Source organism: Orcinus orca, chromosome 2 (genome assembly GCF_937001465.1).
Source record: "Orcinus orca chromosome 2, mOrcOrc1.1, whole genome shotgun sequence".
Classification (NCBI taxonomy): domain Eukaryota; kingdom Metazoa; phylum Chordata; class Mammalia; order Artiodactyla; family Delphinidae; genus Orcinus; species Orcinus orca.
Window position 1 is genome coordinate 164,832,839 of NC_064560.1, and position 24,691 is coordinate 164,857,529.

General features: G+C 55.0%; 1 protein-coding gene and 1 long non-coding RNA gene across 3 annotated transcripts in view; one reads left to right on the forward strand and one right to left on the reverse strand.

Moving 5' to 3' along the window:
• SPTB (spectrin beta, erythrocytic) overlaps positions 1 to 24,691 on the reverse strand; it is a 125,338-nt gene that overhangs the window by 3,400 nt on the left and 97,247 nt on the right. For both annotated transcript variants that reach the window (XM_049706363.1, XM_004262126.3), the window contains exons 22-35: positions 24,235 to 24,324; positions 20,343 to 20,621; positions 19,636 to 19,766; positions 18,469 to 18,673; positions 17,822 to 18,196; positions 16,216 to 16,460; positions 14,980 to 15,118; positions 14,429 to 14,513; positions 13,456 to 13,652; positions 13,104 to 13,153; positions 12,535 to 12,613; positions 2,801 to 3,063; positions 380 to 553; positions 83 to 125 (exon numbers count right to left, since the gene is read on the reverse strand). In XM_049706363.1, coding sequence (XP_049562320.1) covers positions 83 to 125; positions 380 to 553; positions 2,801 to 3,063; positions 12,535 to 12,613; positions 13,104 to 13,153; positions 13,456 to 13,652; positions 14,429 to 14,513; positions 14,980 to 15,118; positions 16,216 to 16,460; positions 17,822 to 18,196; positions 18,469 to 18,673; positions 19,636 to 19,766; positions 20,343 to 20,621; positions 24,235 to 24,324 — 2,355 coding nt within the window. The remainder of the gene's footprint in view (positions 1 to 82; positions 126 to 379; positions 554 to 2,800; positions 3,064 to 12,534; positions 12,614 to 13,103; positions 13,154 to 13,455; positions 13,653 to 14,428; positions 14,514 to 14,979; positions 15,119 to 16,215; positions 16,461 to 17,821; positions 18,197 to 18,468; positions 18,674 to 19,635; positions 19,767 to 20,342; positions 20,622 to 24,234; positions 24,325 to 24,691) is intronic.
• Positions 3,058 to 12,296, forward strand: LOC125963578 (uncharacterized). The gene is made up of 2 exons (XR_007475744.1): positions 3,058 to 9,195; positions 10,259 to 12,296. It is a non-coding gene; the product is annotated as an uncharacterized LOC125963578 (long non-coding RNA).

The following is a 24,691-nucleotide window of genomic DNA, read 5'->3' on the forward strand; positions in this document are numbered from 1 at the left end:
GAGTGAGCAGGTCAAATGGCATGCGTCCCTTCCACCTGCCCCTTTGTTGGTGGGGGTCTGGGCTAGGCAGCCCTGCACTTACCTCATCCTTGCCGTGGAAAAGCCACTCACTGCCATTGCTCAGCCTAGGAGGACAGAGGGTTTCCTGCGTGGCCACCTCCGTATCTGATCCCCCAGCCCCCCTGAGCTTTCCCATGACCAGAACCCTGTCAGGCAGCACAGCACCTTCTGAGAGAGGCAAAAATCAGGACCACCAGCCTCTCTGATTTGAAAAATCCCTGAAGGGCAGCTCAGGTCTGAAGCTGGTCCCAAAGAGTGGGCCCCTGTCCAGCCACTTATGCCAAACCAGGGAAGGGGTAGTGGACAGGCGGGGCCTCACCTCAGCTTGAAGACGTGCTTCTTCTTCTTGTAGCTGGCAGCAATCTCACAGATGGCGTGTCTCAGGGCCAGGGGCTCCTCCCCATGGTAGGGCACCCCCAGGGCCAGGTTCTTGGCATCCTTGTAGAAAGTCAGCTCGCTATTCCTGAGCACACAGTACAGGTTGTTCCAGGACCTGTGAGGGTACAGAGAGGCAGGTCACCTACGGTCCTGATACAGCATCTCTGTAATCAGTTCCCATAGCTTTACCATTTTTCTGAATTATACCAATTTTACCCTGATCAATAGTAATACATTTTACTGTTTAAAAAATTGCAAATAAAAATCATCTGCACGTAATTCCACTACCAAAAGTTAACTATTGTTAACATTTGATGTATTTCCTTCTAGTCTTTTTTCTGTTCACATATATAGCTAAAATTGGATTATACTGTATATTCAATTTTATGTCTTGCTTTTAAGTTTAACACTATATCATGAGTATTTCCACATCCTCAAATATTTGAATTCTCAGATATTTCTTGAAAATAATTTTGAATAGTTATATGGTATCCTGTCACATATATAAATAATCCCTTTATTGATGGACCTTTTAACACTGGAAATTTTATCCACGATTTAAATAGCAGTATGATAAACATCCTTGCCTGTAACTCTGATCTTACCTTGAGATATATTTCTAGAAGTAGAATTACTGAGTCTAAGACCAATAGTATAAACAACTTTTCAAAGCATTTCCATAGCCACCAGCATATTTGAGTCTCACTACAGAACTGTAACGTGAACAGAGCAGGGTTTTGTTTTGCTGGTAGTGATATTTTTGTTTTGTTGATGATATATGCCTGGTATACTGTACTAGCACTTTTTTTTTTGCGGTACGTGGGCCTCTCACTGTTGTGGCCTCTCCCGTTGTGGAGCACAGGCTCCGGACGCGCAGGCTCAGCGGCCATGGCTCACGGGCCCAGCCGCTCCGCGGCATGTGGGATCTTCCCGGACCAGGGCACAAACCCGTGTCCCCTGCATCGGCAGGCGGACTCTCAACCACTGCGCCACCAGGGAAGCCCTGTACTAGCACTTTTTAAAGAAATGTATTGGTGTAAATCAAGGCTCATCTCAGCCAAAATGTTTGGTGAGAACAGCAGGCTCATGGGCTCATGTGTGGGCTCACCTGAGCTCCTTCCCTGACAAATGGGGAACATGTTGCCCTTTCACAGTAATGAGTACTGAGAAACATTAAGCTTTTCTTCCTCCCCTTCCTCCTTTCCTCCTCTCTCCCTTTTGAGGGCAGAAAAGTGGAGAACTAGCAGGGCATGTAGGGAGGAAAGACTGGAAGGTCAAAGAGAGAACCTGACCTGTACAAAGCTGGCTGCAGAGCCATTCCACAAAGCCCAGATTTCTGACGCCAGCTCATGGATCTTTCCTCTGGCCCTCACCACCTTCTCTGAGCTTGTAGCCCAAGTAAGGCAGTTGCAAAGGAGGAGCTGGTCTTGGAGTAAATGGACAAATGATTTAACCTCTCTGAGACTGTTTCTCCATCTGGAGAATGGAAACTACAATATCATAGGAGGTTTGAGAAGCTATTATCAGTCCTAACATAATGCCTGGCACACAGTAGGTACTTTATAAATGCTAGTTTCCCTTTCCCTGCAGGCTTTCCATATAAGCAATAAACCTCTTCAGGTTGGCTGGGCCCCCCAATTGATTTTTGGAATTTGAATTAACTTTGGCATGTCCCCCAGGCTAGGCTCTCTCTGTATGCTGCCAGTGGGCCCTGGGAATGTGGCTGGCTTCAACCTCTTGTTGCTGCCTTGTTTCTCTGGGACCCTGGACTGCTACCTGAAGGCAGGAGCCTCCAGAGACTTTGGGTCTAGGCATCCCTGGGTAGACCACACCCAAGGACATGACTGCCTCAGGGTCAGGAAACGACACAGCCTCTGAATGAATTCCTCAGAGTCATATGGTTGCTAGGAGGGACCATAGCAACTCTTTCTCCTCTCCTATTTTATAGCTGGGGAAACTGGGGCCCAGATTGGGTAAAAAGTGGGACTTGGTCAAGGATGTGTTGTTAGTGCTAAGGCCTACCTGTTACCCCGCCCTGGGATAATAACAGCTAGCGTTCACCGAGTTCCTGCTCTGCGCCAGGCATGGCATCTGCACTGAAGAGGCAGGCTGCCCCCGTCATCCCCATTTTACAAGTGAGAGGCTGAGCAACTAGTACCAGGTCATAGGATTTGAACTCAGGACCACAACGGAAGACAGGCTTTTCCCATCATGCCAAGCAGCCCCCGGGCTGTCCTAGAGAATGCCCAGGAGCTCTCAGACTAGAGGCAGAGGGCACCCTCGCCCACAAGCATACCCATGTTGCTCTCAAAGTCCCTGGGAGCTGCCCACCCCTCCTACCCCACGGCCCTCCCCCACACACCTGTTGGACGCCTTCTTGTTGGGCCCCTCCAGGTCGTGCTTGCGGCCCAAGTAGCCCTCCATCTGCACGCTGTGCCCGTGGTCCACCTGGGCCGGCAGCGTTGTAGGCTCTTCACCCTCGCTCAGAGGCGTGTCCAGGACCTTAAAGAGGGGCTCTGTGGTGGGCCTCTCATCTGTGCTGGATTTCTCCTCCTGCCCTTCCTTGTGCGGCCCTGGCGGCAGTGGCGGCTGCAGGTCCTGGGGCCACTGCCTCTCTTCTTCCCCCTGCTCAGGGGCATATGGGAGGAGCACACCTTGCTGGGGGTTCAGAGCCAGGGGTGGCTACTCTCGGCAGAACTGGGAGGTCAGCAGGCCCCACCTGAGTCTGGTTCCTCTCTCCTGTGCCCTTCCTGGCCCTCCCTCAACCTGCTGTGGGTTTCCACCTGGCCTGCTTCCCTAGCCTGTGCCCATGTCTCTGGCTCCATTCTCACTCTCCCCCTCTCCAATCTAACATAGGAACAGAAGGTTCTTAGAGTGAGCTGAAGGGGCTCATCCGGGGGGTTTCCGATGCTGCCCGCCTCCAGGGCCCACCCCTGCTTCAGACAGGTACTCCAGCTCCTACTGAGTCATCCGTGGGGCTCTGGCAAGACTTCAAATGAAGAAAGGGTTCTGCTGCTAAGACAGGACAGAAGAACATTTGTGGTAGGATGTTGTATGGGAACCCTTCTGTTACTTTCCACTTGAGTCTAAAACCCCAAAGCTAAGGGCACCAGGCCCTAAGCCTCCCCCACCACCTTCTAAAGGGAGACCCAGACCTTCCCGGGTCAAGGTGCAGGACCGTGACCTGCTCCCCAGGTCCTGCCTCCGTCATTTGGTGGGGATTTGTTGGAGTAGGGCAGTGGCTCCTAACCCTGGCTGCCTTTTACAATCACCTCGGGAGCGTTAACAAAGGATGCCGGGACCCATCCTCAGGATGCTGAGTTAACTAGCCTGGAGTGGGGTCAGCACACTGGAATTTCTTAATCAGCTTTTCATGCACTCGAATGTGCTGCAGGGGTAGAGAATCACCACCTAAGGAGTCACTGCTCCAGGGAAAGTCTGCGGCTTTTACCTCCCTGCTCCTCCCCGTAAAGGACAGGATCCTCCCAGCCTCTGCCCAAGCCAAGTGAGGGGCCTCCAGTGGAGCCACGTGCTGGTATGTCAGGTGCGCATGAGAAGGGGAAGCAGACCTCTTATTCCCCAGCTGGGTACACCCTTATGCAGAGGCCTTTGTGCCACTGCACCAGGAGAGAGGGCAGGACAGATTGCCGCAGCAAGGGGCAGCCAGCCTCCGAGTGCAGCACAAGAATGCCGGCTGGGGCAAGAATGGGTGGATCGCCTATGTGCCCAGCACCAAGGAAGGCCACCCTAGCTTGAGACATCTGGCCAGAACCCTGTCTCAAAGGCCTGACTGCTAGAGACCTTACAGCACCAGGTGGGAAGGGTCTTGTAGGCCCGCAAGCAGGTGGTATCTGGACACCTGAAGGACCAAGGGCACTGACAGCCCAAGAGGACCAGAGCCAACCCAGGCAGTAAAGAGACACTGCCCCCTTTTCTACTCCCTGTCCCAACTGAAGATGGAGACCCAGGACAGTGTTGGGGAGGAGCCAGGAAACAGCAGACCCTGTGCTCCCCATCGTGGGTCCTTCAGACCTTGGGTCGAAGCCAAAATAGAGAAATGGAGAATGAGAGATGTGGGCACCATACTGGACATCAGATTGAAGCTTCAAACTGAAACAGACTGGTTAGACTTTTTAACAGCTAAAAGTGACCAGGGTCTGCCTGAGCTGGCACTAAGGAATGGGAAGTGGAGGCTCAACGGAGATGTCTGAAGGCAGTGGTTGGAAGAAAGGTAAAGCTGGTCATGGCTGTATCCCATCAAATTAGGGCTGTTCAATAAACAGGTTGGGGCTCCCTAAGATTTCATTTAAAGAAAGGATAATATGGCTGGAAAAGTTGGAAAACACTACCCTAGTCTAACACCTTCAAACTATGAGAAAACCTGTACTCAGAGAGGTTAAGTGACTTTCCCAAGGTCACACAGCTAACAGATACCAGAGGCAATTAAGAGCATGCACTCCAGAATTGGACAGGCCTGAGTTTTTACCACATCTGTAGGGCTCTCATCTTTTCCTGTCTTAGAATCCCTTGAGAGTTGTGGCTGGGCCATGCCCATCTTTATGCATCTGGCAGTATTTATATCTTTGAGTGTCAGCAATGAGCCAGAATTGACCACAAGGATCTGAAGGCTCTAAAGCCCTGCTTGGATCCTCCTCCAGCAGGGAGGAAGGGCAGGAGTGGCAGGGTTGGATTTGGGAGCCTGTGTTTGGGGTCCTTCTATGGACCCAGTCAGGCCAACCCTCTGACTTGGGCATAACTGTTGGGGAGGTAGTGAAGCCTTTCATCCTCTATCTCTCCAGCTGGCTGTACTGTTCCTCCTGGTGATGGGCCAGGCCCTCCCCACACCTGCTCTGGGGGCCTCAGGGAAGATGTGTGGCAGATGCTGGGAGGAAAACCCAGCAGACCCTCACAACCATGTTCACCCCTCTCACCCAGCCTCTTCCCTCCTGGGACTGGTTTTACTAGAGCCCTGTGTGTCCATATTTTCTTCCTATACTTTTCATTTCCATGCTCCTTCCTTTCGGGAACTCTCCTCTGAAAATAGAGATGATTTTTCCAGGACTGCCTCCCAATTTAATCTCACCTTTCTTCTGTTTCTTCCTAATGGATGCCTGACCGATGTTCCCTGGCAGGGCCAGTCAGAGGCCATGGCCAGTGTGACCAAAAGTTAAATGGCCAGGTCATGGGTGGGCTTTGGGAAATGGGGGTTTTCCAATGTATGCAAAGATTTCTTCTGTTCTCTTGACTGTTCATGTGGAGACAATTTAAAACACACCCTCTCCCCTCTCCCCTGAAGGCCAAGGCCTGAGGAGAAGGAGTCGAGAATGAGGGTGGGAGGTGGAGGGGTCTGGTGGCAGCTGGTCCTCCCAGGCCCAGGGCTGGCAGGGCTTCTCTCCCTCCTGGGTTAGGGGAAGGGACACACAGGAGAAAGATGGGGGCGTGGTTTGGGCAAAAGGGCCCTCCTTTTATAGGCCCCAGGGGTGAATATGCTTTGCACCATCTTCTAAGAGAGCTGGGGGTTGAGGGGCAGTTCTGCTGCCCCTGGAACCATACCATGCTCTGATAGAGATTGTGCCTTGCCCGACAGGCAGAGAGATCTGTGGACAGCAGAGCACCAGAAGGGGATGCTGGCTACTCGTTGGCTGTAGGGACAGGTAGGTTCTGCCAAAAGGCCCTGGATAGCTAAGATGATCCTCCGTGATATAAGGCAGAAGGCCAGCTGCTTTAGCCCTTGGGTCATCAGGAAGATGCAGAGATTACACCTACTCTGCTGAGAGGTAACCCAGCCTAGAGCAATCACTCAGAGGAGCTGGGGGACACTGAAAAAAAAGAGGATCCAGCTACTTGGAAGAAACTCTGGGCGTCAGGTTAGGGCTGCTGGAGAGTTTAGACCATAAGTGGGTGTAACAGAAGGAGGGAGAATGGCCCAGGGATGGGGCCTGGAATAAGCATGGAGCTTCTGTTCTCTGATTTGAAGGTCTGGGTGACAGGTGGGTGGGTGCACTGGCTGCTGGGATCACGATGTCAGAGGAGGGTAGGGGACAGGCAGCACTGGATGCTGGTGGGAACATCAGGGGAGGAAAGGGCACAGATAGGAGAGCCTTTTAGGATCCCACAGGATTGTAGTCAAACAGGGAGAGAGGCCTGAGCCCCTGATGGGCTGGGGATGGCCACATCAGAGTATTTGCAGAGTCTTGTAAGCTTGACTTTTTAGGGTCCTGCCTTGTTAGGAAACTGACTTGGGTGGGGGGAAGCAGGCAGATGTCTCTTCCCCAGAGGAGGTTCAAGAAGATGAAGGGAAGAGGGGCAGCATGGGTACATTTCTTACCTGGACTAAAGGTGTTGAAGGTGTACTTCCAGGCCAAGCCAGCAGGTGGCGCAGGGGGACAGCACACAGACAACTAACTCCAGCTCCAGGGAGAAAAATAACCAGGGGTGCGACCACAGGGTCTTTGGGAGATTCTAGAAGATGCTCAGTGAACCCAGACACATCAACAAACAAGGAAACACAAGCGAGCTTCTCTCTAAAGGAAATTCTGGTAAGTGAGAACGAGGGCAAGAGGATGCACCCCAGAGATTTTGACTTTAGCCGTGCAATGGTCTTACCTGCCTACCTCACAATAAGGACTGAGCCTAGAGTGTGTATGTAGGGTGCTTCCAGGGAAGGGCACTCCAGGAAGATTGGTTTGGGAGGGTGTTGGCAATGGATGTTAGAATTCATATGGAGAATGTTTCTCTTAAGAGATGAAGGACTGCAGTGAGAAAAAAATGAAGGGAAAAATGAACACAATCACCTACTAGGTGTTCTACCCATATTCTCTTTTTCTATCCTCACACCCTTTCGGCGAGGCAAGTATCACTGCCCCTGTTTTACAGATGAGGGAAACTGAGGGTCAGGGAAAATGAGTAACTAGCCCACAGTCACACAGCTAGTGAGTGGAAGTCTGAGGATGCGAATCTCTCTGATCCCAAACCCTGTGCTCTTCCTACTAAATCCTGCTGCAAGAGAAGACGGTGGGACTATTGCTCCAGAGAAAAGAGCCTATCCGATGGGGCTCATGGTCTAAAGGGGAATGCGTCTGGCTTATGTAAGACACGTGGCTGATTGGTTGAGGCAGTGTGGTCGTGTCATGGTCACCTTGGAAAGGGCCAGAAGAGGGGCTTGAGGCCAGACAAGATCTATTGTTGAATACCTTAGGCAACCAAATAGCCCTGTGAGACGGTGAGGTGGGGGAAGCTGGCCACTTCTGCAGCCAAGAACTTTTTCCCTCCCCCAGTGTCTGAGGTCTGGGCTCTCATCCTCTGGGTGAGAAGGCTGTCAGCAGACAGGTTGGGAAGGTTGTTCAGAAGACAGTTGTTTGCAGGAGGAGAAAAAGAGATGGTTGGTTGAGTTGAGAGCAGCCAAAGAGATGAAGAGATGGGAACTTAGGGTGAACAGAGACAGATGCCTAAAGGGAGAACAGAGACGTTGTTCCTGAACAGAGGAAAGAGCATGGGAGGAGCTGAGGCTGGAGCAGCGAGGGGTCCACCGGGTTGGTGGCAGGGATGGTGAGCGGCTCTCGTGAGGAGTGGGATGGGCAGCGGAGGGGCTCAGCACTGTGTCCCAGGGGCCAGCTGTCTGTCTGAGATGACCACTGGGAACCAGGGAAGACAACAGGAGGGGACACAGAGCAGAAGGCCACCACATAAAGTGACGGGGAAAGGAGAGGGGAGTGTGCAGGGTCCCCTTGGACAGGGAGGGGAGACCTGGTTCACGGCCATCCCGGGGGAGAGAACGACTCTTCCTCAGGAGCTGTCTTTGCCATTCCCACCACCAGTGTGGGCTCCCTGCCCTGGGGGCGCTGGCGGCTGCTTGATGCCTTGGTGACTCTGAGCCAGCCACTCAGAAAGTCTCAAAAGAGAAGACACTGACTCCCCCATCCAGATCTGACACCCAGCAGTCGGCAGCTTCACGCCTCATTTCTGAGATGCCTACGATGTTAACTGAGTCCCATCCTGGGTTCGTCAGTATCGGGGATGCTCTAAAACACAGATTGGAGGATGAACTTAGGAGTTGCCTTTGAGCAGCGGGACCAGGAAGATCACGTCCGACCCTAGTACAGAGAGCTGGGCGCACCGAGCGGCGGACAGATGTCCACAAAGAGCCTAGAGCCAGCTTCTCCACGGAGCCTGGGGTGCCAGGGCGCGGTGCCAGACTGTAGGCAGACACAGCCCTGCCACGCTGATTCAGGCATCCTGGGGAGACAGACACGCCCAGGTTCACGGGAAAACTGACGTTCTTTCCAGGCTGGGTCTGCTCATTATGGGCAAACACACCATTTGCCTTCCTTGTAAAACGCCTGAATCAGCAGCTCAGTTCAGCCTCACAGGGGGAGTGGAGGGAGGATGGGGAAAGCTCGCTCAGGCAAGAAGAAACACAGCTGCTGCCTCCACACCCACATCCCTTCCCTCCAAGAACGTCAGAGCCAGGCCTCTGGCCGCTGATTAGAGCCCTAGGCTGCCTGCTGCTGTGGGGAGTTGCCAAGGGAGTGACAGCAGCTGGAGCCAGCCAGCCACTGGCTAAAAGGTGACCTGCTGCAACCCAGGGCCTGCTCAGCCCCGGGGCACCATCCCTCCGGTTCTCAAGTGCCGGTTATTTCCCTGAAGCCACGTCAACCTCTAAGATGCTGGAAGGAGATGCCCAGTCCTCTCGGGGAAGCCAGCTGCAGGCGGTCTTGGAAGGTCATGGGAAGAGTGACGTCTGTGAGCTGCACTTGGGTAAGAGTTTTCCCTGACAACCTGATGAAGGCTTGATAATGACAGGCACCCAGGCAGCTGCTCTCCGGAGCGGCCTCACCCCAGAATCCCTGCACCACAGAGGAATGTAGCCTTGAGGCTTGGAGGCAGACGGGGCACGACTGCCCCAAACAGGGAACCCCGAAGGCAGACTCTTTCTTGTCACAGCCCCTCGCAGCACCAATCCCTCTCAGGGGTATCCCTCTCGTCGTCACAGCAGCCCCATTGGGAGAGTTCCTAGAGCAGGGCCTCCTTCCCACCCGCGGTCGGGAAACAGGCACAGTGCACAGAAGAGGTTCCGCAGCCGTTGGCTGGGGGCCCCTAAGCCTGGGTTGACTCGGATCCTCTGCAATACCACTGCTTCTCCAGGAAATCAACCTCAGCATCTTAGCAAGCAGCATCTCATCGCAAATGGTACACTGAGGATTCTGGGGCACTCAGAGCCTAGAAGATGAGGACCCTTAGCAGGCCCCTCAAGCCCTCCCCAGAGCCGCACCCAGGATGGAGGGGGGACACATAAGGTGGAGGGTGGGGGGGTGAGAGGAAGGGGGACGGCTCAGCCCGCTGCCCGGGGACCACCTTCAGGGCACTGGCCTTGGCAGGAGCAGAGGTCCAACCCTGGCTTCCTCTCTTCCCCAAACAGGAAACACCCTGGCCCCTTGCCATCTCTTTCTCATCTCCAGCCTCACACCAGCTGGCACCTGACCACAGAACCAGGTTCCTCAGAGTTGAGAACGAGACAAAAGTGGGGAAACCCGTCTCTCCCTTTATCTAGGTGCATTGTTCACATACAGGAATGTTCTGGACTTTCTGTAATCCCACAGACAGAGCTTTATGAGGGCAGAGAGACCCAGGAGGATTAGGGGGTTTGCCTAAAATCATGCACTAAGTCTCTACAATTAAGGAATAGAACCTAATGTCCTGACTTCCACTCCAGGAATTTTGCCATTTGTGAAACCTTGTTTCTTCTGCTTGGCCTCATGCACTCTTCCTTACACACTTACCCGTATAATGGGTTTTTTTTCTTTCTTTTTGTTTTTATTAGAACATGCTCTAATGTGGAAAGGTAAGAGGTGATAGAGGCAATGGATGTGCTTGAAGAAACGCTGAATGCGTGGAATGGTACTCCAGTCCCTGCGTGTGCGTACATGTGTGCGTGCACACACCCGGGAAGCAGAGGACCAGGCGGGGCTGGCAGGGTGGCCACCGTGTGCTGTGCAGCAGTCTACTCAGGGATTCAGGTGCCTGGTCCACTCCCATGCAGGAAGCCGGCATGCACTAGTGATGGGTTTCACGTGAAGCCACAGCGTACGGATCTATCCTATAGGGCACCGACACCAGACCACACACAGCACAGATCTATCCTATAGAGCACCGACACCAGACCACACATGGGACAGCAGGAGAGCCACTGGACCCAGGCCTACCCCAGAGGGAAGGCTCAGCGGACAGCCGCCTTCCTGGGAGAGGCCTGAGGTTTCTGGAAAGGTTTTGAACCCTGCATGTGACCCATTCTCCTCTCTTCTCACATCAAAGACCAATGGGGTATCCCCCTCTCCCTTGGAGTCCCATGGAGCCTCGTGAAAACTCAGCAAAGGGCTCGGAAAGGAGAAGCAGCAAGAAATCTGTTTCCATGAGGCCTCAGGCCTGGTGTTCATTTGATTCGCCATCCAGTTTCTTCCTGGTACCGGGCACAGGCCAGTTTCCCCATCTGGCGGGGTGGCTGGCTCTCTGGGGAGGGTCTCAAATGTGGGCTCACTCCCTCCTTCCAGAGACGCTCAGGTCCAAGCAGGTTATACTCCCCCCAAATCCAGCGACATTCAGGCGGTGGATGGAGGCGGCTCTGATGCACATGTAATTACATTGCACAGACGTACACGACACAGACAATGGATGGATTGCGCAGGTAGTCACAAAGGAACCCGCAGACCCAGGCCACCACCGTGCAGACACACAGGGACGCACAGCTGAAGCGCAGGTGGCAGGAACAGTCCCAGCCCCCGTGTCCACAGTCCATGCCAGCCCCCAGAGTTCTCTCTCCTTCCAGTGGAGGCTGTTCCTGAGAAAAAGTCCACCAGAGACTCCCACATGCGCCGATGGGATCTTCAGAGGGAAGTCCTGGGAGAGACCCACCAGTGGGAGCCCAGGAGTGCCCTCTGCTGGACATGAAGGGCTGGTGCAGCTCAGGACACCTCTGGCCGGCTGGAGGTGTCAGAGGGAGCTCAGAGTGTGAGTGTGAGAGAGTGTGTGTGTGTGTCTCAGAGGGTGGGAAGGGCTGAAATATAGACCTGACAGGGATTCTGCACAGGAAATGCTCAGTGTTGTGCATTTTTCTGGGGTGGCTAGTGTACCAGAAATTTCCACCAAGAACTCCTAAAGGTTCAGGCAAGCTCACCTGGGCACCTGGAGAGGTGGTGGACATGCAGTGGCGAAGCCATGCAAGGCACATGCTGGATTCTTGCTTTCTTCTCAGTCAGCTGCTCCCAGCACATTTCCCCAAAACCTGGATCACAGCCTCCCAGACTTCCTGCATAGACCTCCTGGTTCCTATTCCAGGCCAGGTCCTGAAGCCATCTGCCAGGCCTCTGGCAGTGGGAGTGTTTGCGTCCCTCCCTCTCCTCCCCCAGGCATCCTCTTTTTCTACAAATTGGAGGCCTGTGACCCAGAAGCCCTGGGGCTCTCCCTCACTCCTGAAGGGCTCCGTCAAGTCTGTTCCTGCCTCAGAGCTAGCTCTATCTCCAACTCACTGACCCATGAGCCTCAGGCCAGGAAGGTGCAAAGGGGGGGGAGGGGCTCTGCTTAGGAGGAAGGAACCTGCTAGAGGGTGGGTATGCCCACTTCACTGCCCCAAATGCCATGGCCAGGGCAGGAAGACCAAATGGTCCGTTTGTGAGTATATCTGTGTGTGTGTGTGTGTGTGTGTGTGTGGGCGTAGAGGGTAGAGTTAAGGATGGTGTTAGAGGGAAAATGGGTAAAAGGACAGCGTATACAAAGGAATCATTCCTGCCTGTATAAACTGTTCCCCCTGATGTAGATGGTAATGTATTTATATAATAAAATTTATTAGACCAGATAAAACCAAACTAAGAGAGTCATGTCAGTGGGCTGGCATGTCAGTCTTTGCTTGGTTGAAGGGAGAAGGGGAATTATTCTAGGAATTAAGAAAAGCTGAGTAAACAAGGAAGACTGATTGGAGGAGTCCGGGGGGCAGGGGCAGTGTGTGCCCATCCTGGCCTCCTGCCCCAGCTGGGCCTAGTCGGGATGAGGGGGCTCGGGCAGCAACGACTCCCAGGAACTAGACAGATGGGACAGGGAACTGACCGGGGACGTTCGCTCGGTGGCTGCACGGTGGGGACCTCGGGGAGCCTCCCCTGCTGTCTCGCCTTCCTCTTCTTGAGGCCTATGGAAGACAGAGTCCCACTTTAGAAACAAACACCTCTCAGAGGCCAGAGACCACCTCCAAGGCCTGGCTTCCCACCCCGTCCCCAGAGAACACAAGCCGAGTCAGCAGCCTGGCAGACACTTAGCAAGGAGCTGCTCAACCTGCCTCCGCCTGAAAGGTTAGGCAGATGCTTCAGAAATGCCATGGCTCCGCGCAGCACGGCCTCCGGGACACGTGTTCAGCCGATTCCCAGAGCCGGGGGGCAAGGGTGCAGCAGCCACTGCTCTCCACCCATTTCCTTCCTGCACGAGGCCTTCAGGCCACCCAGGACTGGGGGAGAATGAAAGCTCTTCTCTGTCTTTAAGCTCCAGACACTCTATTTCCCTGACTAGTGGCCCAGGTGTGAGAGGTCACAGGTGGTTTGTCAAGGCATGGGGGGGGGGCGGTTTCTGATTAGAAGGACCCTTCCCCTCTCCCTCCTCCACCCCTCTCAGCAGAGGGCACTCACCCAGTCTCCTCGTCGGTTCTCTCCGGGGTCTGGTGTTCTTTGAGCTCAAGCTAGGGGAGGCAAAGGCCGGGGGTGGGTGTCAGGTCAGAGAAGCCACAGAGGGGAGCCTGCTCTCAGACAACCTTCCTCCAAAGAGGCTCCCTATACCCGACACACCTGGTGTTCCTTCCTTTTGGAATGAGCCCCTTTTGTCTTTGGGGTTCAAAAGTCAGCACTTTCTCCCACTCCTCTTTCCTTCCCACTCTCCCGCCTTGCCCAGCCTTTAACTGTCCGCAGGTCCCCAGTAACGGCCTTCTCGACTTGAGGACCCCCCCAGGCGTGGCTGCCCACCGCCCCGAGCCTCCCGGCTCACCGTGGTGGGCTTCTCCAGGGCGGCGAAGCGCTCTGCCCAGCCTGCCGTGGATTTCTCAAAAGCCTCGTGCCTCTTGATGAGCTTCTCCACGCTGTCCACCGTGTGTCCAAAGTCCCGGCTGGCCAGGTAGGGCTCCTGGGCGATCAGCCACGCTTCAGCCACCGAGGCGTCCCGAGAGAACTGGCACACTTCCAGCCCTGCCACGGACAACACAGCCCAGGGGTCTGTTAGCGCCCAGCGGTCCGATCCTGCCGGGACCCCGGGGCCCCTCACAGACAGATGCGGAGCTGGCGGGCAGGCTGAGGCCCACATAGGTGTCCCTGAACCGCGTGGACACCCTGCTCAGTGGTGACCTGCTGCCCGAGGCTGCTCCATCCCCGTGCTGGGCCCCTACCTCATCTCCACTGATAGCGATATTTGAAAACACATGAATTAGAACAAACTCTAAAACAAAATGGCTTTGACATCGCCCTTTGAGAACAGTCTTGAGTGTTCCCTTCCCGGCCCCTGGCTGTCTCACACAGTCATGCACAAGCAGCCACGGGAGAGTCCAGGTCTTTGTGGCTTGCAGCTCCTACCTGGGTGGTGGAATTTCCCTACCTCTCCTGTTTCCAGCTGCGGAGAACAGAGTTCTTTCTGTGCCCCACACGCCTCAGATCAAACCTTTGGGATGCGCTAGAGCCTTACGCTGACCCCTGGAGAGGCCACAGCTCTACGGGGACACCGGCCAAGCAGGAGGCGGGGGACAGGTGGGGCAGAGGGTGGACAGGGAACAGGTGCTGGCTGGTCAAGGGCAGGCTTCCAGCAGCGTGTCTGTTGGGTCTTCTTCCCCAAGGCCCTTGGCCCTGAACTTTGCTGATGAGTGGTGCTGTGGTGGCTCTTCTCCAGCAGGGGGGGAAATCCACCGTGTTGTGCCATGGCCCCTCCCCCCGGCCCGCCCCCCCAGGTTCCCTGGCTCCCAGGCTGCACTCACACATGTGGAGCTGCTCCTGGCGGGCCTTCCACTTCTCCTTCATCTCCTTCCTCCTGGACACCACCTGCTGCAGTTTCTCCCTGATCTGTGGGGAGGAAGGGGAGACGGCTCAGGCTTTGGTAACCCTTCCCCCTGTCCAAGGTGGTGTGCGGAGGGGCCCTGCACAGCCTGCTGGGCTTTGTCCCACCGACCTGGCTTCAAGTCTCGGCCCTGCCACTTGCCAGCTGTGCAGCCTTGGGTAAATTACTTAACCTCTCTGAGGTTACCATGGGCCTCAGCCAGGAAGTGGGCGTCACCAAGACCAAAGCACACACATATGTGAGGGTTAGGTGGGTTATGAGCCCACTCTCCCTACAGAGTAGCGGCCAGTTCCTCAAATAGGTTTGGTGGAGCTATAATCCCCGGGCCTACACACAGCCCCAGTCCCCCCCCAAGAAAGCCTCCTCAGAGAAACCACGGCCCATGGGTTCCCTCCCAGGAAGCTGTCTGGCCTAGCAGGAGCGGAGGCAAGGACAGGGAGGGCCCGTCTCGGTCCCGCCTTCCCCTCACACCTCATCCGAGGCTTGGTGTTGCCGCTGCAGCAGGGACTCGCCGAGCTCCAGGCAGGCGCTGAAGTTCTTGCTTCGGGTTTCCATCTCCGCCAGAATGCCCTTGTGATACTTCATGAGCAGTTCCACCGAGGAGACGTCCCTGCGGGGGCGGGTGTTTGGTGAAAAAGGAAACTCTGGGTGACTCTGGCCCATCTGACACCAAGTCCCAATCAGAGGGGGACCCTACCTGCACGGGAGTCTGACTCTCTCCTCTCTCTCTGGACAGCCAGGAAGTCCTCTGCCAGCTGCCCAGCCCCAGCAGGAACACTGATGCCCTAGTGTCCTCCCTTGCTCAGTGGTCAGGACATGGACGGGGGTGCAGTGACCATAAAAAAAGCCCGGGAATGTTAAATTTGGCAATAAGAAGGAATGAGGTACTGATACATGGATGAACCTTGGAAAGACTGTGGTAAGTGAAAGAAACCAGTCACAAAGGACCACATATTATATGATCCACTCATATGAAAAGTCTACAACAGGCAAATTTAGAGACAGAAAGCAGATTAGTGTTGCCAGAGGAGCGGGGGGTGATGACTGCTAAGGGGTACAGGGTTTCTTTTTGGGGTGATGAAAATGTTCTAGACATGCTGTGGTGACGGCTGTACAACTGTGACTATGCGAAACATTGAATGGTACATTTTAAATGGCTGAATTGTATGGTATGTGGATTATAGCTCAATAATGATGTTAAATATAAAAGCTTGACCACCGGGACAGGCACCCTAGGGGCAGAGGGACAGAGGTGGGCACAAAGCGTGTAGAGAGCTCTGATCCCGGCCGACTGCCCACGTGCCTGCCCCCACCTCTCACGCGCAATGAGCTCCTTTCCTGAGTTTTAGGGAAATGGCCCCCATATGCCCGTGCTGGGGGGAAGAGCAGGACCACTTCTGGACCTGCCCAGCTCTGAATGTGTAAACTGACAACCACGGCCCCTGCCCCCACCGTAGAATCTGAACGACAGATGTCTTTCTCGGCACTCTCAGGATTCCCTTTACTCTGGAATAGCCGGTTCTCCCGGTGGCAGCTGAGCCACTCAGATTCTCCCTGGACGCAGCCTCAGGTGCCCCTTGGGGATTCTTGCGCACCCACAGTCCAGGACGTCCCTCCGGGGCAGACCCTCGGAGCAGCGCCCTGCTCTGCCAGCCTCTGGGACCAAGTGGGCCGGGAGCGGGGCTGCCTTGAGGACGCTGCCCTCACCTGGGCTTCTCCTGGGTCTCGATCTGCCGGATGATGCTGTCCATCCAGGAGAGGAGGTCTCGGACCATGCTGAAGAAGCGGAATTTGTCCGCGGTGTCCACCAGCTGGGTGCGGCGCCCCGCGCAGGCATCGAGCAGCGCCTGCCATGCAGCAGACACCTCCTGTTCCTTGTTCTGGATGGTGTCTGCCTTCTCTCCAGCGTACGCTGTCTGCAGGCGGGTGGCCACGTCCTGGAACTGCTGTACCTGTGATGGGGCAAAACTGAACATTGTTTTCCAGGCAGACACGACTTGGGCCTGGGATGGGCGAGGGCGTCTGCCTCCTCCCAGTCTCCCTCCCGGGGACACCCACTGGGTGCTGGAGAGAAGGCTCCTTGCTTTGGCACCTCTGCTGACCCAAAGCATCCCTTGGGCTCTGATGAGGATTTGGGAGTGAGAGGGGCTCTGTGCCCTTTGGTGTATGACTATGAGAGTAATTATGTACCAGGCACTGCTCTACACACTTTTTGTTACTCTCTTCATCTTTACAACAACACCGTCAAAGAGGTACTATTATTATCCCTGTTTTTGAGATGAGGAAACTGAGGCACAGGGAGGCTAAGTGACTGGCCTGAGGTCACTCACGCTCAGAGAGGGTGCAACTGGGATTGGAGGCGTGCTCTCAACTCGCTGTTCCTAACCATTCTGCGTGGTACCATCCCCTGTTTGAGGCCGGCCCCAGGGCAGTGAAGCCTCATTCCTGAGACCTCGTTGGGGCTGTACCTGCCACAGGGGCTCCAGTAACCCCAAAGCACCTCCAGCTGGAGGACAGATCTTGAGGCTGTCCCCTTCTTGGTGAACCAGGGGCCCAACCTACTTTGGTGTTCTTTCCCGAAACCCTGCTGGGTCGGTGCAGGACTGCACAGCTGGCCCAGCTCTCCCTGCTCCACTGGAGGCCCGGTGAGTCCCCACAGCTGAGCCCCTTGCCCTCAACCTATCCATCATGCTGAACTCTGCAGAACCCTAGGGGCCTGTGGAGGTACCTCAGGGGGCAACCCATGATGAGAGGAGGGAGTCTAGGCTGGCCCTGGGCCCCCCTCCAGCTCCCATGCGGAAAGGCTGAACAGCTCAGTGGCTAAGGGTGTGGAGTCTATAGCCAGACTGCCAGGAGCTGAATTCTGGCTCCACTGCTTAGCTGCATGTTTCTGGACAACTTAGTCACCCTTCTGTGCCTGCTTTCCTCATCTAGAAAAGGCAGATAACATTATTCCCTTCCTCAGAGGGAGGCTGAGGATTCAGCGACCACGTATATTGCTTAGAACAGTACCTGGTACTAGAAAAGTGCTATATGTATGTTCACTAATGATACTGTAACACTTTGACAACCAGAGAAATTACATTTGAAGGTATTTTTGCATCGGGTTTTGGGAAAGGTTCAGTTTAAAGAACTAGTTCTGAAGCTAAAGAACATATGAAAGCCTCTGTTTCCTGCCCGGAGCTGTTGCTTCTCTAAGGAGATGCCTGTTCGAGAAGTCTCCCCTCTAGAAGCCAGGAGAGGACCTGACACTGCGCCCCAGGGAAGCTAGTCATGGGGAAGGCGTGGAGGGACGGCCAGGGATGAGAGGCACCTGCACACCCAGCAGGTGGAGCTCCCGCTCGAAGGCTGTGTGCACGCGATGGAAGGACTCGGCGGTGCTGGCATCCAGCCCCACATCCTCAGGCAGCTCGCGGTGCTTCTCGTCAATGAGGCCCAGGATCTCGGCGCCAGTGTAGAAGTAGCGCTGCAGGTCATAGGAGGCGGCCAGCAGCTGCATGCGCGTGTCAATGAGCTCCAGCAGGTCCGCCCACATCTCGTTCAGCCCGTCCTTCCACTCGGCGATGGTGGCCGCCTCTGCGTGGCCCACGTCGATGAGCCGCTCAATGATGGCATTCACGTTGTCCACCCGCTCCTGTCCAGTCGCCCCGGTCTCCCGGGCAAAGTCCCGGAACTTGTCCCGGAGCAGCTGGACGGGGGTAGACAGAAAAGCGGTTACCGGTTACCAGGGCTCAGGGGTGTGGTGGTGTCATCACACTAGCTGTCGACCCTCCCAGCGGCACCTGCCACTGCCTGGGGCTGGGCTCTCACATCTTCCCCAGGGCACCTGAGCTCGCACCGGGGGAGCCCGCATCTCTGCGGCACTTTGCACCTGGCGGGTGTGTGTATGTGTCTGCACGACAGCTCCTAGGTCTACTGCACTAGAGGGAGACAAAGCAAGCGGTGGCCATGGGTACTCACAGTCACGTGGTCAAAGTCTTGCCCCATTTCTGGAGAGGAGGCCACCAGCTCCTTCTCCGTGATCCACTGCTCCAGGTCTTCCACCTCCCGCTTCAGCTGGAACAGGTGGTACATGTTCTCCAGCTTCCGCCTGCGCTCCTCTGCCATGTCCTTCAGCCCCGCGTACTGCTTGTCCACCTGCCCTTGAAGTCTGATGATCTGTTCCCTGGAATTCAAAACAAGAAAGCCCTCAGAGACGGCAACAGAGAACCTAGAGCAGCCAGATCAGGCGCCAGCCTCCTCCTCCCCAGGCCCGAGGCAGGGACGAGTGGCGGAGCACAGCTTCAGAGAAACGGCAGAGCGGCTTTGCACGGGGAAGAGTTGGGGAGAGAAGGAACCATCCCTTAGACCATGATGCTTCAGGGGATAGTGAAATGTGTTCCCCTAGAGGGGGTGCCTCGCGCCCCTGCCCCTGACTCTGGGAAGCTCAGAGAGACACGTGCAAATGGAGAACTCTTCCGCTATTCTTCCAGGGAGGCTGAGGCGTGGGCTGGCTGAGCCTGGCTCCACCGGCAGCAGCCCCTGCTCAGCTCTTCCGGGAGGGGCATGCCATACCAGGGGCTCGATCCCTGGGGCTCCTTGGGAGATGCTGAGGCAGCTGCTGTGGGTGCCCTGAAGGTGACTGAGGACAGGGCCGTGACTGGGGGTGGCCCGAGGTGTCTGGCCCAGGGGGCTCCCATTTATGCAGAACCCACACAACTGAACAGTGTAGATGGGTGTATAATGATCTCGCTGAGACACTGTGAGATCCTGAGGTACCTCCTGGACCACAAAAAGAAAAGCAAATCTAAGCTATGCTGAAAGATGCTAAAGACTAACTCCTGAAAAGACTGGAGCTCTCTGTTCACCAAGAGGGTAGTTTTGCTGTTCCATTTCCTAAAATCTCTTTGCAAACCAGGCCTCAGTCAGCCCTGTGTGAAGTTACACAAAACCACAACATAAAAAAAAAAAAAAAAAAAAAAAAAACCCACAACATAACAGGGAACTGGGCCAATCAGCAGGCCAGAAGGCAGTTTTCTCAAACCCCCAGTTTTCGGGAAAACTGTTCCTGTTCTCCGCCTTGGACCTGAAGGGATCCTGGTTGGCGGGGCCCCTGGCCTGAAGCCCGGGATCTGGAGGCACACGCACCCCTCGGGGTGGCCTGAAGACAGCAGGCTCTGGGCCCGGCCGGCCAGCTGCTTGATGCTCCTCCCGTACTCCTCTACTGTGCGCTGCTGCCGCAAGTGCCGCTTCAACATCACGATGGCGCCCTCTTCATCCTAGGAGGCAGCGGACCGTCAGGGCACGCGCTCACCTGGCCCAGCTTACAGCCCTGCTCCTGGAGGTGCCCGAGATGGGGGAGGGCCAGGCTCGCGGGACACCCATAGGAGAACTGCCCACGGTCCCCTCCCCTCTCCTCCCGTTGCCCGGCAACACCCACACCCTACCTTCCATTCGTCACCCTCAATTCTCGTCTGACATCCACCCTTCCCGGCCCAGATCCAACCTCTGTCCCCATGGAAACTTCCTGTATCACCCCAGCTTTTAGAGACCCCCCTCACCTCTCACCCACTCCCGCAGCAGTTCATCTGCACAGAATCCATGGCACAAAAAAGGTGAAGAACCCTTGGGTTAGAGCAAATCTAATTGGCAAACAGGGCGCCCGGCTGCAGTACGTGCACTGTATGTTCTTGAGAGGAGGGGCATCCTGAGAAGCAGGGTACCTCGTACACTCTCTCCCTGCCCTCACTCCTCACACACCTGGCCTTACAGGTTCCCCACTGACTGCCCACCTCCACCCAGCTCTTCCTCTGGGCTGGTCTTGACACCCAGCCAGGCACCCTGCCCGAGCCGACCTGGGGTGTCTCGTCAGAGAAGACGTAGAACTCCTGCTCACTGATCCAGGCCTCGGCCTCGCCCGCGTCCAGGTAGTACTGCTGGGCCTCGCTGGCGTCTCGTAGGCGCTGCAGCCGCCTGGCTGCCGTCTCCCGCAGTGTGTCCCACGAGACCTGCAGTTGCCCCAGGCACTCCTCCACGTCTCGGCAGTCGATCTCGGCCGCGGCCACCAGCTGCTGCCCTCTATGCAGCACGTCCTCCACCCGCGGCGCGTGGCCCAGGATCTCGTTCTGTAGCGTCTGCGGCCAGAGGGGAAGGGCTCAGGGGCTGGTCTTCCCACCGTGCAGGGCAGCCCAGGGTCACACCCTGGCACCTCTCGTCCTGAACCCCTTGGGGAAGCTTGAGCGGAGCAGATGTGGCCATAAAGACTGCTAGTGACCAGGTGCCCAGCACGGGGCTGGGCCTGCCACCTCATTCTCCTCTGGCCCCCACCATGACCTTCTGAGGTTAGCACTGGACACCAGCGCACAGCAGTCAGGTGACTGTGGACAGCCAGTGCCAGAGTGGGATTTGAACATGGCTCTCTCGCAGCCACATGTGCTCTTGAGGGCTCCCTACACCTCCTGTCTCAGCAGAGCTTGACTTCTTAGCTGTACGTGGTGGAGGAGAGGAAAACGATTCTTAAATGGCCTTTTGAGATCTGATTTTAGCAGCTTTTTTATGCTGTATAAAACAATAGTTGACAGTTGCCCCTTGGTCAGAGTTTAGGATTTCGTTTTGTTTTCCCCTGTTTCAGTATTTCCTGCCTTTGGTCACCAAGATGGCATTTTCTTCCCACTCTGGTGATGGGTCACCTTTATCTTCAGAGGGCCGTGACATGTCGTCACTCGCTTTCTGGGTCCTAGAGGCCCCAGCCCGGCTGCTCCTTGCATGCTTCTGGCTCCCTAGCCCCCATCTCCTCCCTTTTTACAATTTCCCATGGCCTTGAAAACTGTCTAGAGGGCGGCGGGTAAGAGAAGAACACACAGGCTGTGCTATGACTGTCAGCATTTAAAACACATAGAACTAGCAATACCCACAAGTCACCTAACTTGCTGAAATGCATCTTTACACCTGATGCTCAGAATCTCGATTCTGACAATTTCCCGTGGTCTCTGCAATTGTAGTCAAATGACCCGTGATGTCAGCTCCGCTTGCCTCTTTACTTTCCCTGAGATCTTATATCCTACAAAGGTATTTCTTTCTCTCCTTTTAAGCAATTCCTTTCTAGGCTCCTGTGCAGTATGCTTACTTAGAACATCTTCTTCCCTGACTTCATTCATTCAACCCACAGTTATTATTTCTGATGTATCAGGCCCTGTTCTAGGGACAATATGGGAACAAGATAAACAAAACCCCTGCCCTCATAAAGCTTACACTCTAGAAGAGGAAATGATAAGCATGTAAATAAATGAATGAATGCATATAACAGGTACCACGAGGAACAGACACCACTGAGATGAGGACTGTCTTCCAAGGTGTGGTGGTGGCCTCTTTAACTGGGGGAGTCAGGAAGGGTTTTCTGTGCAGATGACATCTGAGTAAGACATGAATGATGAGGAGAGGGCAACCCCACAAAGATCTGGGGGATGACTGTTGCTGGCAGGAGGGAAGAGCGAGTGCCAAGAAAGTCCCTGGGGTGGAAGCAAGCCTGGACGGTCCAAAGGGTCAGGCAAGCTAGAATACTGTGAAGGAGGGCGAAAGTGATAAGGGAGGAGATTCGGGAGGAGGCAGGGGCCAGACCAGGCAGGACACTGCTTTTTAACCCTGGTTGCAGGTTGAATCATCGGGGAAAACAGACACAGCCAGGGTCCCATCCCCAGAGGTCCTTATTAATTGATCTGAGGTGGGACCTGGGTACTCGTATGCTTTTAGGTTCCCCCAGGTGATTCTAATGTGCATCCAGAGTTGAGAACCCCTCGTGCGGCACCTTGCAGGTTCTGTTCTAGTTGCAATGACAGCCATTAAAGTGGTGGTTCTCAAAGTGGGGTTCCAGGCCAGCAGCAGCAGCATCGCCTAGGATCTTGATAGAAGTGCAAATTATCAGGCTCTGCTCCCAGAGTCTGATGCAGTAAATCTAGGGTGGAGCCTGGTCAACTGTGTTTTAACAAGCCCTCCGGGTGAGCCTCATACACACTGACCACTGCAGTAGAAGAAATGATAAAATGGGATTTCGGCTTTAGCAAGGCTAGCCTGAAATAGTCTTTACTGGGGCAGCCATGCTCTCCCACGAGATTATCTTTCCCTTCTTGTTAAGGGGAACCCCATCCATATTAGTCTTGCCCTTCTCCTGAAATAGCAACCTTCAGCCAGGGGAGTTGAAAATCATTGGCAATAACACTCATTGAGGCTGAAGTCTTGAGTACTGGAAGGACTAGAGTTGGCCCAATTTATAGTTGAGGAAACTGAGGCCCCGAGAATAGTCTTCTACCAGTCTTCCCCACTTTCACTGGAGGGTGTGATGTTAGCAGAAGCCCCGCCTCCACCACCTTCTAATTCAGGTCCCTACGTGTTGCCACCGGAACCTCTGGGATTTGATCATGCCAACTAGAAGCAAAGTGTTCGAGGGAGCTTTTAAGGAACATCTTTGAATATAATTCATTCAGGCCTTTGCACAGTTGCTGGGTTCTGTGAGCAGATGTTGGCTGCTGATATCTGGGGGGAAGGACGTACTGTCTGCCATGACCTTCCTTCCCCAATGAGCTGCAGTACCGACTGGCACTCTGGGACACACTGCTCTTCTCTGGGATAAGTTCCTAGACACTCCTTGCTCAAGGTTGCGGCTGCCGCCACTTCCTGAAGCAGAGAGCAGACCAGGCAGGAGGGACTCTCTGCCCAAGAGCAGGGGTACGGCCAGCCCCTGGCTAGACCACATGGCCTGACCATGACCCCATGCAGCTGGCCTTCCTGGAGGACGCAGGCTTCCCCTGCAGCCCTGACACAGAGGAAGTGCATCTGCTCACTTCCAGGATTCTGACCAGGGCTGCAGAGATTCCCAATCCAGCCTGGGAGAGCAGAACAGCCAACGGATGTTTCCTCCAATGGCTCAGAGTCCAAGTTTAGCAGCTTCCTCGTGGCGTTGCAGCCCCACAAGTATGCTCATGTGTCTAGAGAACAGGGGCCTACTTACCCTGAGGAGACTCAATAGGCCAAGCTTAGCCCTGGAAGAGGGACAAGGCAGTGATGGGAGAGACGCCAGGAGCTAAGAGCCTCCTCTCAGGGAGGTCACGGAATACAGAAGCTGTAAAGGACATGAAACCCCAGGCCAGGGCCTCCAGGTCCTGCACACACCTGTGCCCTGATGGGTCTGAATGGCCCCAAATCCCAAAGCACCTGGACCCCCCGGCCCCATTCACCTCCACCCCACTCTGTGGTCCTCCCAGAATTCTCTCTGCCATCATCAGAGCTGCTCCTTCGGCTATGAGAATACAAACACAGACTGGGGACCCTGTAGCTATCAACAACAACAATAACCTGGGGCTTCCCTGGTGGTGCAGTGGTTAAGAATCCGCCTGCCAATGCAGGGGACATGGGTTTGAGCCCTGGTCCGGGAAGATCCCACATGCGTGGAGCAACTAAGCCCATGTGCCACAACTACTGAAGCCCACACGCCTAGAGCCCATGCTCCACAAGAGAAGCCACTGCAATGAGAAGCCCACGCACCACAACGAAGAGTAGCCCCCACTCGCCGCAACTAGAGAAAGCCCGCGCACAGCAACGAAGACCCAACACAGCCAAAAATAAGTAAATAAAATAAATAAATTTTAAAAAAAAAGAACAATAATCTGTTATGTGCTGCTGGGGACCTTGTGCAGATCAGGGCTGGGGCTTCCTCTGTGGGGCAGGTGGGACTGACGAGGTGGCAGGACTCACCTGGTTCTTCTTCATGAACAGCTGCACAGTTTGCAGGTTCGTGCCATGGTCGGTTGACTGGGCCAGAGGCAGCCTCTCTTCCACCCAGAGCTGCGGAGACCAGAAGGCGGGGGACAGCTGACGACAATCACAGCCACCCTTTCCCCATCACTCACCGCGGGCCAGACAGAGCTCTGCTTAATGTGTCTCCCCAGCTCTTCCCAACACCCCATCAGGGTTTTGTAAAATGGGGGCATTTTGCTATTTTGAACTGAGGTTCCAAATAACTTGCTCCTGGTCACTTGGAGGGAAGGCAACGTAGCTGGATCTCAAACCCAGGTCTGCCTGGCCCCAAAGTCCATGAGCGAGCTACCATTCAAAAGGCACTGGCTCACACTGACGTTTCATGTAGTCATCACGACCACCCTATGAGACAAGGCGGTGAGATGACCAGACGTCTGCTACCAAGAACTGCCCC